The 14,433-nt window shown below is 37.5% G+C and overlaps 1 protein-coding gene and 1 long non-coding RNA gene across 13 annotated transcripts in view; both read right to left on the bottom strand.

Moving 5' to 3' along the window:
* Positions 1-14,433, bottom strand: part of LOC127877308 (band 4.1-like protein 4A) — a 75,909-nt gene that overhangs the window by 51,008 nt on the left and 10,468 nt on the right. For all 7 annotated transcript variants that reach the window (XM_052423028.1, XM_052423022.1, XM_052423025.1 and 4 more), the window contains exons 2-5: positions 9,896-10,000; positions 7,517-7,559; positions 4,677-4,758; positions 4,005-4,102 (exon numbers count right to left, since the gene is read on the bottom strand). In XM_052423028.1, the coding sequence (XP_052278988.1) occupies positions 4,005-4,102; positions 4,677-4,758; positions 7,517-7,559; positions 9,896-10,000 (328 nt within the window). The remainder of the gene's footprint in view (positions 1-4,004; positions 4,103-4,676; positions 4,759-7,516; positions 7,560-9,895; positions 10,001-14,433) is intronic.
* On the bottom strand, positions 8-3,483 carry LOC127877311 (uncharacterized). 6 transcript variants are annotated; one of them, XR_008048356.1, is made up of 3 exons: positions 2,377-3,483; positions 1,222-2,061; positions 8-801 (listed from the first exon to the last, which is right to left on the bottom strand). It is a non-coding gene; the product is annotated as an uncharacterized LOC127877311 (long non-coding RNA). The 6 variants fall into 6 exon arrangements; XR_008048360.1 differs by having other exon boundaries at positions 8-1,221; positions 1,432-2,061; XR_008048357.1 differs by having other exon boundaries at positions 8-1,431; positions 1,957-2,061.

Genomic DNA, 14,433 nt, shown 5'->3' with positions numbered 1-14,433 from the left:
GTGGCACAAACTTGAACACTGACACATATAACCTGGGGGCAGCTCTAGAGACTCATACATTGTCACCTAGCTCAGCTGTGACCAGTAACACATGGGGTAAGTCTAGTGGCACAAACTTGAACACTGACACATATAACCTGGGGGCAGCTCTAGAGACTCATACATTGTCACCTAGCTCAGCTGTGACCAGTAACACATGGGGTAAGTCTAGTGGCACAAACTTGAACACTGACACATATAACCTGGGGGCAGCTCTAGAGACTCATACATTGTCACCTAGCTCAGCTGTGACCAGTAACACATGGGGTAAGTCTAGTGGCACAAACTTGAACACTGACACATATAACCTGGGGGCAGCTCTAGAGACTCATACATTGTCACCTAGCTCAGCTGTGACCAGTAACACATGGGGTAAGTCTAGTGGCACAAACTTGAACACTGACACATATAACCTGGGGGCAGCTCTAGAGACTCATACATTGTCACCTAGCTCAGCTGTGACCAGTAACACATGGGGTAAGTCTAGTGGCACAAACTTGAACACTGACACATATAACCTGGGGGCAGCTCTAGAGACTCATACATTGTCACCTAGCTCAGCTGTGACCAGTAACACATGGGGTAAGTCTAGTGGCACAAACTTGAACACTGACACATATAACCTGGGGGCAGCTCTAGAGACTCATACATTGTCACCTAGCTCAGCTGTGACCAGTAACACATGGGGTAAGTCTAGTGGCACAAACTTGAACACTGACACATATAACCTGGGGGCAGCTCTAGAGACTCATACATTGTCACCTAGCTCAGCTGTGACCAGTAACACATGGGGTAAGTCTAGTGGCACAAACTTGACCACTGACACATATAACCTGGGGGCAGCTCTAGAGACTCATACATTGTCACCTAGCTCAGCTGTGACCAGTAACACATGGGGTAAGTCTAGTGGCACAAACTTGACCACTGACACATATAACCTGGGGGCAGCTCTAGAGACTCATACATTGTCACCTAGCTCAGCTGTGACCAGTAACACATGGGGTAAGTCTAGTGGCACAAACTTGACCACTGACACATATAACCTGGGGGCAGCTCTAGAGACTCATACATTGTCACCTAGCTCAGCTGTGACCAGTAACACATGGGGTAAGTCTAGTGGCACAAACTTGACCACTGACACATATAACCTGGGGGCAGCTCTAGAGACTCATACATTGTCACCTAGCTCAGCTGTGACCAGTAACACATGGGGTAAGTCTAGTGGCACAAACTTGAACACTGACACATATAACCTGGGGGCAGCTCTAGAGACTCATACATTGTCACCTAGCTCAGCTGTGACCAGTAACACATGGGGTAAGTCTAGTGGCACAAACTTGAACACTGACACATATAACCTGGGGGCAGCTCTAGAGACTCATACATTGTCACCTAGCTCAGCTGTGACCAGTAACACATGGGGTAAGTCTAGTGGCACAAACTTGACCACTGACACATATAACCTGGGGGCAGCTCTAGAGACTCATACATTGTCACCTAGCTCAGCTGTGACCAGTAACACATGGGGTAAGTCTAGTGGCACAAACTTGACCACTGACACATATAACCTGGGGGCAGCTCTAGAGACTCATACATTGTCACCTAGCTCAGCTGTGACCAGTAACACATGGGGTAAGTCTAGTGGCACAAACTTGACCACTGACACATATAACCTGGGGGCAGCTCTAGAGACTCATACATTGTCACCTAGCTCAGCTGTGACCAGTAACACATGGGGTAAGTCTAGTGGCACAAACTTGACCACTGACACATATAACCTGGGGGCAGCTCTAGAGACTCATACATTGTCACCTAGCTCAGCTGTGACCAGTAACACATGGGGTAAGTCTAGTGGCACAAACTTGACCACTGACACATATAACCTGGGGGCAGCTCTAGAGACTCATACATTGTCACCTAGCTCAGCTGTGACCAGTAACACATGGGGTAAGTCTAGTGGCACAAACTTGAACACTGACACATATAACCTGGGGGCAGCTCTAGAGACTCATACATTGTCACCTAGCTCAGCTGTGACCAGTAACACATGGGGTAAGTCTAGTGGCACAAACTTGACCACTGACACATATAACCTGGGGGCAGCTCTAGAGACTCATACATTGTCACCTAGCTCAGCTGTGACCAGTAACACATGGGGTAAGTCTAGTGGCACAAACTTGAACACTGACACATATAACCTGGGGGCAGCTCTAGAGACTCATACATTGTCACCTAGCTCAGCTGTGACCAGTAACACATGGGGTAAGTCTAGTGGCACAAACTTGAACACTGACACATATAACCTGGGGGCAGCTCTAGAACCTCATACATTGTCACCTAGCTCAGCTGTGACCAGTAACACATGGGGTAAGTCTAGTGGCACAAACTTGAACACTGACACATATAACCTGGGGGCAGCTCTAGAGACTCATACATTGTCACCTAGCTCAGCTGTGACCAGTAACACATGGGGTAAGTCTAGTGGCACAAACTTGACCACTGACACATATAACCTGGGGGCAGCTCTAGAGACTCATACATTGTCACCTAGCTCAGCTGTGACCAGTAACACATGGGGTAAGTCTAGTGGCACAAACTTGACCACTGACACATATAACCTGGGGGCAGCTCTAGAGACTCATACATTGTCACCTAGCTCAGCTGTGACCAGTAACACATGGGGTAAGTCTAGTGGCACAAACTTGACCACTGACACATATAACCTGGGGGCAGCTCTAGAGACTCATACATTGTCACCTAGCTCAGCTGTGACCAGTAACACATGGGGTAAGTCTAGTGGCACAAACTTGACCACTGACACATATAACCTGGGGGCAGCTCTAGAGACTCATACATTGTCACCTAGCTCAGCTGTGACCAGTAACACATGGGGTAAGTCTAGTGGCACAAACTTGAACACTGACACATATAACCTGGGGGCAGCTCTAGAGACTCATACATTGTCACCTAGCTCAGCTGTGACCAGTAACACATGGGGTAAGTCTAGTGGCACAAACTTGACCACTGACACATATAACCTGGGGGCAGCTCTAGAGACTCATACATTGTCACCTAGCTCAGCTGTGACCAGTAACACATGGGGTAAGTCTAGTGGCACAAACTTGACCACTGACACATATAACCTGGGGGCAGCTCTAGAGACTCATACATTGTCACCTAGCTCAGCTGTGACCAGTAACACATGGGGTAAGTCTAGTGGCACAAACTTGAACACTGACACATATAACCTGGGGGCAGCTCTAGAGACTCATACATTGTCACCTAGCTCAGCTGTGACCAGTAACACATGGGGTAAGTCTAGTGGCACAAACTTGAACACTGACACATATAACCTGGGGGCAGCTCTAGAGACTCATACATTGTCACCTAGCTCAGCTGTGACCAGTAACACATGGGGTAAGTCTAGTGGCACAAACTTGAACACTGACACGTAACCTCACAGCAGCTCTAGAGACTCATACATAGGTCATCTTGTTCAGCTTTGAACATGAACACATGGGGTTAGTTAATTGGCCCAAATTGGACCTCTTGACACTAAACCTGTTGGCAACTCTTTGGAGTCATAGGAAACATGCAAGCAAGATAACATAACTTATTTACGTTTATATCACAAAGATACAAACAAACATATGTTTATAGTTTAGTTACAATCTTATTTGAAATTCATTTAATGAGATTGTACTTTCTAAAATGCACACCCTGATAAGAATTGAAACATAACTACCACCTTTCAGTTTAATAATTCACAAGATGTTCAAATATTATACAAATGTCACAGCCCCTTGGGTACCAAAAAGTTAAACAAATCAATGGAAATTGTAACATGAAATGACAGCCAAACAAGTTGCAATATTTTCATACAAGAGTTACTACGCTATTAAGAATTAAAGCAAATCTAAAAATTGGAAAACAAATGTTTTTTAAGAAAGCAGGGCTCAACCTACATTGCACAGCATAAGCAAACAGTTCTGTAGCCTCCTCAAAGGACACAGGGAGCCGGCCATGGAGGATGTCCCTCTTCACTTGGAGGAAGAATTGGTATCTGAAAAAACAACAACAACAATTAAAGGAAAGTTGACAAGAGCACTGAATAATGGGTGCAAAAGCTCGGCTGCAGGTGCAGTTTTGAATAAATGAAAGCTTGTCAGAATTTTTATTTTATTTATTTAAGAGGTCACAGTGACCTTGACCTTTGACCTAGTGACCCAAAAATGGGTGTGGCATGTAGAACTCATCAACATGCATCTACATATGAAGTTTCAAAGTTGTAGGTGGAAGCACTTTGATTTAAGAGCCAATGTAAAGGTTTGAGCACGACTCTTGCGGATGGCGGACGACACAACTAGCTGACTGTGACAATATCTCTGGTTTTCTCAGAAAACAGCCGAGCTAAAAAAACTTAATGTCAAAAGTGTTAAAGTTCGATAAAAAAAATATAACTATTAACTTTAAACCTAAATTACACATTACCTAATTCAACAATTTAAGATGTCTGTTTCAAAGCCGCATAACATATTACATGGTGAATTTTAACTTCCACAAAGTTCAACTAGAAAACCTATGTTAGGCATCTCCAACACCATATGCATTAATTGCTACATATCTATCATCCTTACCTTGTGATTTCTTCCCTTAACTTGCATGGGTCTGCAGGGTAAAACTTCACACCGAAGTAAAATGTGTATGGAATATTGCAACCTGTCAACAGAACAAACCATAGTGAATACATAAGGACTACAACCTTCGGAGGAACTTATCTTTCAATAACAAACATTGAAAATAAAAATGTCTAATAACTTATTATCAAATTATTTTGGACAGCTTATTAATCAACTGAGAAGTAAAATAAAAACAGTGTAAAAATATCGTTTGAAAATACAAGACGACACACAAAACCTGACGCCGCTCTATATTACCGAAATGCCTCTTTAAAATATGTAAGTATACATTAAAATCTAATCAGGTCCAACTTTAATATACAAATGTACTTATCCGTAGTTTAAATAATTTGACACTAAAGGGTCCGTGGATATGGGCAACTTCCAAGGAAACTTTACTATAATATATGATTATTCAAAACTTGATTAAGTAGGGCATTTGTCAGCTAAGGGCTTAACCATTTCCCCAATAAGAAGAGAAGTGAAAATGGCTTTTGCAACCAGCATAAAACCAGAACAGCCTGCAAGTAACTTGCAGTCTGTTCAGGTTTTATGCTGTTTGCTGCTCATCAGTATCTAAGGGTTGAAAATGAAGCCTTATAAGCTCTTATGTAGTGAGAAAGGTCTTTAATAAAATTTAACTTTCTAAAGGATTACAAATGCATCAAAATACATATCTAAGTGGGAAAGGGTTAAGTAAATTTTAAGGTAAGGGGAGAATTAAGTAGCCCACTAGCGTAGAATTTAGTAACCCACTAAAGTGTTTCACACACAAGTGAACATGTCTTTAACACAGTGTGTTTTTTTCACCATTTGGGGAATGGGGCCGGGGTCCTTTGGATAGGGATATAATGCATCTGTTTTACTTAAATAGGGAAATTAATGTTGTTGTTTTAATGTTTACAAATACTTAAAGATTTGATAATAAAAGTAAATTCAATATTATATTTTCTAAGGTTCTACTTATAGAGCTGGATTTGGAGATACATGTAATTTACATGTTTAGACTTATTTTTTTTTATTGGAAAATTTCAATTGGGAATTTTTAGGTCCCATTTAGGAAAAATACTTTTTTCCATTGGAAATGAGTCCCCTTACCAGACCCAATTTTGAAAGAAAAAACACTGTAACATAATCCATTCCAAACACTTCTTCTATACCTACTAATGAATCTGCCAAGAGATATCAGTACTGAGCAAGGTGTGAAGAAAGCCTCTGATTTGAAAACAAAATATTGGTGCATGATTGAGCCCTGGGCAAACAGGGTTGTGGTCAAGAAGATTAATAAGACATTCTTATCAGATCTGGATAAGGACAGCAAAAAGTCAAAACTTAATATACATGGACATTGAAAGTTACCTTACCATATCAAGAAAAGAAAGATAAAACAATCGAGATTCTTTAGCATTTTCATATTTTTCGGTTTACTAACCCTCTAATGGAAATATGAGATTTTGTAAAAAAAATACAAATAAGAACACCATCTTTATTTGGTTAAATGTTTTTCTCTTTACAATTTTACTGGAAAGAATTATATTTGTGGTAAAGCAGAAGATACAGCCTAATTCACTTGTTTACTAAAGAGAAAACTCTCTTTTTTTTAGTCAACTATCCCTATTTTTTTTTTAGTGTGTGTGTATTTCGAAGTATATGAGGTCCTTTCCAAGCCAGACACTTCATTATGTGTGTACTCAGAGAATGCCCCAGCACTCCTACCTTATTAACTTACTAGACTTTCACAAATTTTAAATTATAGCTTCAATTTCCAGCTATTATGTTGTTACTGAAAGATATGTAAATTTTGATGTGGTTTTGTGTTGTGGGGGGAGTACCTGGAGGAAACCCCACCTGTCTGGCATGGTGGACACCAACCAAACTCACATGCTGCCAGGAACGATAAATTGAACCCGGGTTGCCTAGGTGAGAAGCAAGTGAACCACTACGCTAGCCTGACAGTCTATATCTTTTGAATAAATCAAATAGTAATATACATTTTTGGATTTTCGATGAGTAAACAAGTTTTAATTTTATTTTTAGTCCCTTCTCCTACTGTTGACATCCATCTAAAATTATGAATGTCCTTATTTGAAGGTTATTATCCCCACGTTTTTCGAAGAAAAAGTGGGGATATTGTGGTGATGTGCGTCTGTTCGTCCGTCCTGGCCACCTGCTCCTCCTACATTATAAGCACTAGAACCTTGAAACTTACATACATGGTAGCTATGAGCATATGTGTAACAGTGACAGAATTTTGATCTGACCCCTGGGTAAAAAGTTATGGGGGTTGGGGCAGGGCCGGGTCAGAGATTTTCACTCATTTTTTTATGCTATTTTACATTAACTTCTTCATTTCTGCACTGATTTACTTCAAATTGATACTGAGCCTCTCTTATGACAATACGATCAATCTCAACTATGCATGACCCCATTACCAACCCTGGGGCGCCCCTGCCACATAGGCCACGCCCACCCAAAATTGCCTTTTACTATAATTTCTTCATTTCTACACCGATTCACTTCAAATTGATACTGAACCTCTCTTATGACAATACGGTCAATCTCAGCTATGCATGGCCCCATTACCAACCCATAATAGGCCACACCCACCCAACCCTGGGGTGCCCCTGGGTCAAACATGCGGTGTGGGGATACGCCTCTGCCGCGCCATTTCTAGTATAATATTTACATACCCTTTGAAACCTACAATCTAGACTGACAATCAGTGAACAAGAGAGCAGTAAAAGAGTGACAAAAACATGTAAAAATCTAAAGATCAATTGTGACAGTCCAATACTTACCCTTCACTTGTGATGCCAATGTTTTTGTGGTTTCCAACCAGTGCTGTAAACAGAGTAATACCATTACAAATTACAACTAATACCAACAATCAAATCAATCAGATCAACAATTAATTAATGATGAATGTCCATATTTCATGCCAGTATTTGTATAGAACATTTTGAAACAACAACTCTCTAGCTTGATTGCAAATCAAATTGGTTGAATTCTAACAAGGTGTCGGACCTGTAACAAAACTCAAGTACTACTAGTATTATTAATGTCATTGCTCTTTCAATAATCTTAATTTTAAATGTAGTCATTTATGAAAACCATTATGCAATAAGGAATGGTGTTTATATTTCTAATACTAAGATGTTAAGATTTTTATAAATATAATCACAATAGTATCAAAGCTATTAGAATTGTACTGTTCTTTCAAAAGTGTCAACAGTCATGACAGATCATAACACTAATAATACCCCCAAAAATAAATAGGTTAAAAAATTTACTAAGAATTAACATTGACATTGTAAGACATGCAAACCTGTGTCTCTTGTGCAAGTTATGGAACAAAACTGAACTTAGACACATTTAAATCTCAATCTGATGTTTGTGACATAACACACATATTCATTTCTATCTCTTGATGTTTGTAACATAACAAACATGTATTATTACATGTTTGTAACATAACACACGTGTATCTCTTGATGTTTGTAACATAACAAACATGTATTGTTACATGTATGTAACATATCACAGGTGTATCTCTTGATGTTTGTAACATAACAAGCCTGTATCATTCAATGTTTGTAATATTAGACACATATATCTCTTGATGTTCGTAACATCACAAGCATGCATCATTTGATGTTTGTAAAATAAAATGCATGTACATGTATTTCTTGATGCTTGTAACATAACACATATGTATCTCTTGAGGTTAGTTGCATAGCATACATGTACAGAATATTCTCTATCAATTTAAACTAGAAATTATAAAGCCTTCACTGTTTGAAGTGTTAATCTGATACAGTTTTAACCTTCTCTTGCAATATTTTGAAAAATGCACTTAGAGCTGTTTCGCTTTCACCCCTCGATATACCTCTTGAAATATTTACCCTGGAACACATGTATCTCGTGATGTTTGTAACATGGAACACGTGTACATTGAGATTTGTAACCTAAAATATGACTGTGTACTGCTCATGTTTGTTAACTAACAAATATTTATGTACCTATTTATGTATCTAATATAGCAAAAATGTATATTTTGATGTCCATTACATGACATACATGTCATACATGTATCCCTTGATGTCTTTGTAACAAAAAAATAATGCCTCTTTTGATGTTTGTAAAATAAAACGCATGTATCTCTTCATGTTTGTAACATAACATGGCTGTTTCTCTTGATGTTTGCAACATAACAAACACGTTTTTCTTGAGTTTTGAAACATAACACACATATAGCTATTGATTTGTGTGAAATTACACACATGAATCTCTTGACGTTTGTAACCTATTACATAATCTCTTAATGTTCATAACATAGGTAGCACTCATTAATTTCTGCCAATTGTAACATAGCACATATACATCTTGAAATCTAGCATACATGTATCTATAATCTTTGTAACCTAGCACGCATGTACCACTTATGTTTGTAACCTAGCACACATATATTGCATATGTTTGTAACCTAGCACACATGTATCGCTTATGTTTGTAACCTAGCACACATGTATTTCTTATGTTTGTAAACTAGCACACATGTATCGCTTATGTTTGTAACCTAGCACACATGTATCGCTTATGTTTGTAACCTAGCACACCTGTATCGCTTATGTTTGTAACCTAGCACACATGCTTCACTTATATTAGTAACCTAGCACACATTTGCATCTGATGATTTTTACAGAGAAGACATGTAGCTCTCATTTTGTAACCATGCAAGCACACATGTACTGCATGTTTGTTACATAACACACCGTAATCTGCTGATTGTAACATAGCACACAACTATCTCAAATATCTATTATGTTTGAAACGTAGCACAAATATTTCTCTACTGTTTGTAATCAAGCACACATCTATTACTAATGTTTTTAACCTAGCATAAAAAATATCTTGATGCAAAATGCAACTTTGATAAATGTAACGTAGCAAACATGTGTGTAACCTATCATAAATTTACCAATGTTTCTTATGTTTGTAACCTAGCACAAATGCAGCTGTGACATATGCACCATATCACACCACGCCATATTGCGAAGAAATGTCATCTGCTATTGCTATATTCAACATTTACGTTTTATGTTTGAACCAAGCATTATGTTTATCTAACATTGGGAACCTAGCACATATGGAGCTTATCAAACAGCAAAAGTACTCACTGTCTGTCCAGTGCTGTCAATGAATCGGAGACCAAAGAAATCCTTCTCAAACAGGTTGAGCTGCTCAAATGCCTTGTCCAACACATACTGGCCCTTGAAAGCACCCTGAAATCACGCACACAATGAAAGCACATTATCAGTGAGCCTTGCTCAGGGAATACGGGTCTTAATGCATGTGCTTAAAGTGTCATCCCAAATCAGCCAGTGCAGTTAGCTTTTATGGTGTTTTTCTTTTAAAGGAAATCTCTTCTTACATAAAAATCAAGTAAAGCCGGATAGGACGTACCGATAAGCTTGATACGCCACTTCACACATATGCATTAAGCCCCATTTTCCCATGATACGCCACTTCACACATATGCATTAGGCCCCATTTTCCCATGATACGCCACTTCACACATATGCATTTAGCCCCATTTTCCCATGATACGCCACTTCACACATATGCATTAAGCCCCATTTTCCCAGAGCAAGGCTCAAATGAATCCGGGCAATAGATATTATAGACCAAGGCAAGTGAAAAAGAGGAGAATTGCATGAAATAAATTACCCAAGCATCGAACATCAACTTTTTCTTTAAAATTATTTAAATTACAAATTTCAACCGTGTTATAAGTATTCAACATCATGAACTTCAAATTCGACCTTTATATAATTTTCTTGATTTTGATCCCTTTGATCTAAATCATTCTCTACACATAAAAATTCTCTTTTTCAACATGATGTAATGTGTATATCTCTAATGCCCTTTTACTCTGATATGAGTTGAAAGTTCACAGGCTTGATTATAAATGACATCAGACGAAGTATGTATTACTAAAATTTAAGAGGTACACACATATTTTGAAAAGTTTAAGACAAATTCATCGTATTATTATTTGAACAGGTGTTATTTACTTTTAATATTCACTGTGTCTATGCTTTTCCTGTCCAATTATCAAAAGTCTTGAAAAGTGACAAATGAAATCAAATACAACTAACAAATTATTCAATATGTTCAATGATCAATAGCAGAAATCAATTTTTGTGCATTGAAAAAGCATTGTCAAGGGGTTAATAAATAGTTTATTGCCATTCAAACAAACACCGACATAATTTACATTCCAAATGTCAATTTTCACAACTATGGTTATTACTTTTTATAGAATGGAAATTAAATAAATTTTGCAAAAACTAATATTTGAATACATTTTGCTGTTCAAAAATTTCTTGAATCGCTCTTGAAGAAAATGCAACTGTGTACCATTGGGTAAATAAACTTTCAACTATGAATTCTCATCATTAAAACAAAAAATATCTTGAAAAACACGTGTTCCTGAGACTTTTATTTTCTAAGAATAGCAATTATGTTATTTGCATTTACATATGGATTTTTTAACAAAATTAATCCTTATTTTAAAGAGTTGACAAAAGAAATTTCTACATATCAGTTAATTTAAAAGCTGATTAACTTGTACCACTCGTTTATCTATTTTCTGCCAAACAGCAATAACACAATTTCACTCATTGATAATATGCATATTAATTCAGTTAAGACTTGCAGTCTTTAAAATATCAGTCCATGTCATATTATGTCACTTATATCTGCATATTTAAATTTATGTAGACCCTCGCTATTTGTATATATATATATATAAAAGAACAAACAAGAGCTGTGTTTGTGAAATACAATGCCCCCTACTCGGTTTGAATCTGAACAGCAACTTTTTAAGAGAAAATTATTATGTCATGTCCAAGGCCTGTAACTTCGTCAAAAATCAATGGACCAGATTGAAACACGAATATGATCAATTAGGTCATTAAGATACATTCACACTCCAAAAAATCTGGTCAATATCAGAGGGGGTAATAATGTGACGATCAAGATGGCGACGTCTGTGCTAAAACAGGTATTTTTCGCCATTTATACATTTTATTACTTTTGTTTAATTTGTTAATGCCACACACTTTCCAGCAACATCAGTAAAAAAGTTATTAGCGTTTCTTTCTTATTAATATTCGCTTTATATCTTGACCCATGCTGAAATTTTTCTAAGCAGGAGCTGTAATTTTGTATACTACAGTTAAGTTTTATAAGTAAAAAAAAATAACAGGATTTATGATACACATTAAAACTTAGTTATTCTACGCTTAACGCCAATACTGACATGTTTACTGTTATATGCGTCAATAATCAAAAACTTAATTTATGTTTCCTAAATATGTGGGGATTTCCAAACATTGAGCATCCATTACGCCAAACTAAACAAAAGTTTGTCGATTTTTATTCAAATTACGAACACAGATCTTTTTTTTTCTATTTGCAACAGTTATGTATTTTTTACGAATGCAAAACAAATCATTAATCATTTAGGCCTACTGTCGGAGGAAACAATATTCTCATCTTAAAATTGAATATTTACAAAAGTCAAATAAAGTCAAAACATGGGTTAGACAGCTACACTGAAAAAAAAAACAGTAACAGCCTTCTGTTTAAGACTTTTATTATTACTGTAGCATAATTAATCACTTGTGAAAAATTGACAAGTAATTTAATCTGGTAAACACTGACAAATAGGTTTCATATTCAAAGCTGTGATAGTCATTTAGAAAACAATGGCAAAGCATGGCATTGTATACTGGGCAAAGATTACATGGCAGTTAGCCTATCAAGCAAAGAAAGCACATTAAAAGACAAATAACACCATGCTACCATGATCCATAAAGATCAAAGGGACAAACAACTAGAAATGTATCACATAAATTAATATGTCTACCTGTCAGGCATCTCAAAAGTCAAAAAGGCGCTCAATTAATTATTGTTGGGTCACTTACTACATAAAATTGCCCGGGTATATAAGTATGTGTATACTACAAAGTAACCGAGGTAAGGAAAATATACTTAACAAGAGATGTGTTTGTCAGAAACACAATGCCCCCTACTGTGCCGCTTTGAAGCCATATATTTGACATTTGACCTTGAAGGATGACCTTGACCTTTCAACACTCAAAATGTGCAGCTCCATAAGATGCACATGCATGCCTACTACCAAGTTGCTACATGTATCTTCAATATTGCAAAAGTTATGTGCAATGTTAAAGTTTTTGGACGGACGGACGGACGGACGGACGGACTGACGGACAGACAGACTGACGGACAGTTAAAAAACTATATGCCCTCCTTCGGGGGCATAAAAATATCCCTATTTGTAGTATACTTAATAAGTAAAAAGTGGTACCAAGATTCTGAATAAGTTCAATATTGATAGACAAGGAACACTGTCTAGCTCCCTTTTTTTGCTTTAAGGATTTTGGTTGCCATGGAAATAAAAGTTGTCAAGATATTCAAATGCTGCCTTGCAAACCAAGGTTTTCAAGAAATTAATATTGCTAAGAAATATTTTTTCAATGACTGTCCCAGGAAAATTCCTGTCAAATTAGATTAAATTCATTGATGTTGTTTAAATAAACACTTTATGACAACAGACATCACCTAAATGACAAGACATGAGTGACCACAATGACTTAACCACTTTGTGCTCAGAGTCTTCAAGCATGCTTAAAAAATATGAGCCTTGCTTTGGGAAAATGGGGCTTAATGCATGTGCCTAAAGTGTTGTCCTAAATCAGCCTGTGCAGTCTGCAGGCTAAAAAAGGATGACACTTTCCGCCTAGACTGGCTTTTCATTAGGAATAGACTTTCTTTAAACAAAAAATTCCATAACAGTACAAAATGTTGTCCCTGATTAGCCTGTGTTGACCCCACAGGCTCAACTGGGATGACACTTGATGCATATTAACCCTTTCAGTGCTGGAACCAAATTTAAAAGGCCTTTGCAAACAGTTTCGATCCAGATGAGACGCCACAGAACAGGATCCAAACTGTTTGCTATTCTGATAGTATTCTTTGATAAAAAAATCGAAGAAAATGCCAGTTTAAGAAATTCAGCAGACGACATTCTAGAAGACGACAAATTTCCCAGCATGCAAAGGGTTAAGTCTTGTTTGTCCAGAGCATGGCTCATACCACTAACTTCACGTGAACGCAGGATTTCATGGCCTTTAGTCAGTTACTGTCAAGCACCCACTGTCCGCCTAACTGACTGACAACTGAATACTTTGTAGGTTTTATGGCCATTAAAACTGCACAATTGGCCATTAGAATTATGGTCAGCAGTTTAGTAGGGAGTCACAGTTGCTGAATGCTAACTAATGAGCAAAACCTTTGGGCATTTCAACATTTCTACAGGTCAACTGCATAATAAACACATCAGAATGACTGCTGATTAAGGCTTTACATACAGCCATTTCTTCCATTCATAGCAATAATGTTACAATAAAACAAATAACATTTCTGAGGCAAAAAAGGTCCACAAATAATGTCAAAGTATTAGGATTGTTCATTATTTAAGACGTTCCCACGTCGGCAGGCAACACCCTTATTCATGAATAAAAGCAAACACAAGAAAATGTAATTATTTAAACTTGTCAATTATTATTTTTAATCAAAATCAAGGATTTATATATTTTGAAAAAAAGGCGTGGAAAGTTGCATATGC

The sequence above is a fragment of the Dreissena polymorpha genome, chromosome 4 (genome assembly GCF_020536995.1).
Source record: "Dreissena polymorpha isolate Duluth1 chromosome 4, UMN_Dpol_1.0, whole genome shotgun sequence".
NCBI classification, from domain to species: domain Eukaryota; kingdom Metazoa; phylum Mollusca; class Bivalvia; order Myida; family Dreissenidae; genus Dreissena; species Dreissena polymorpha.
This window is presented reverse-complemented; position numbering and strand designations above follow the sequence as displayed.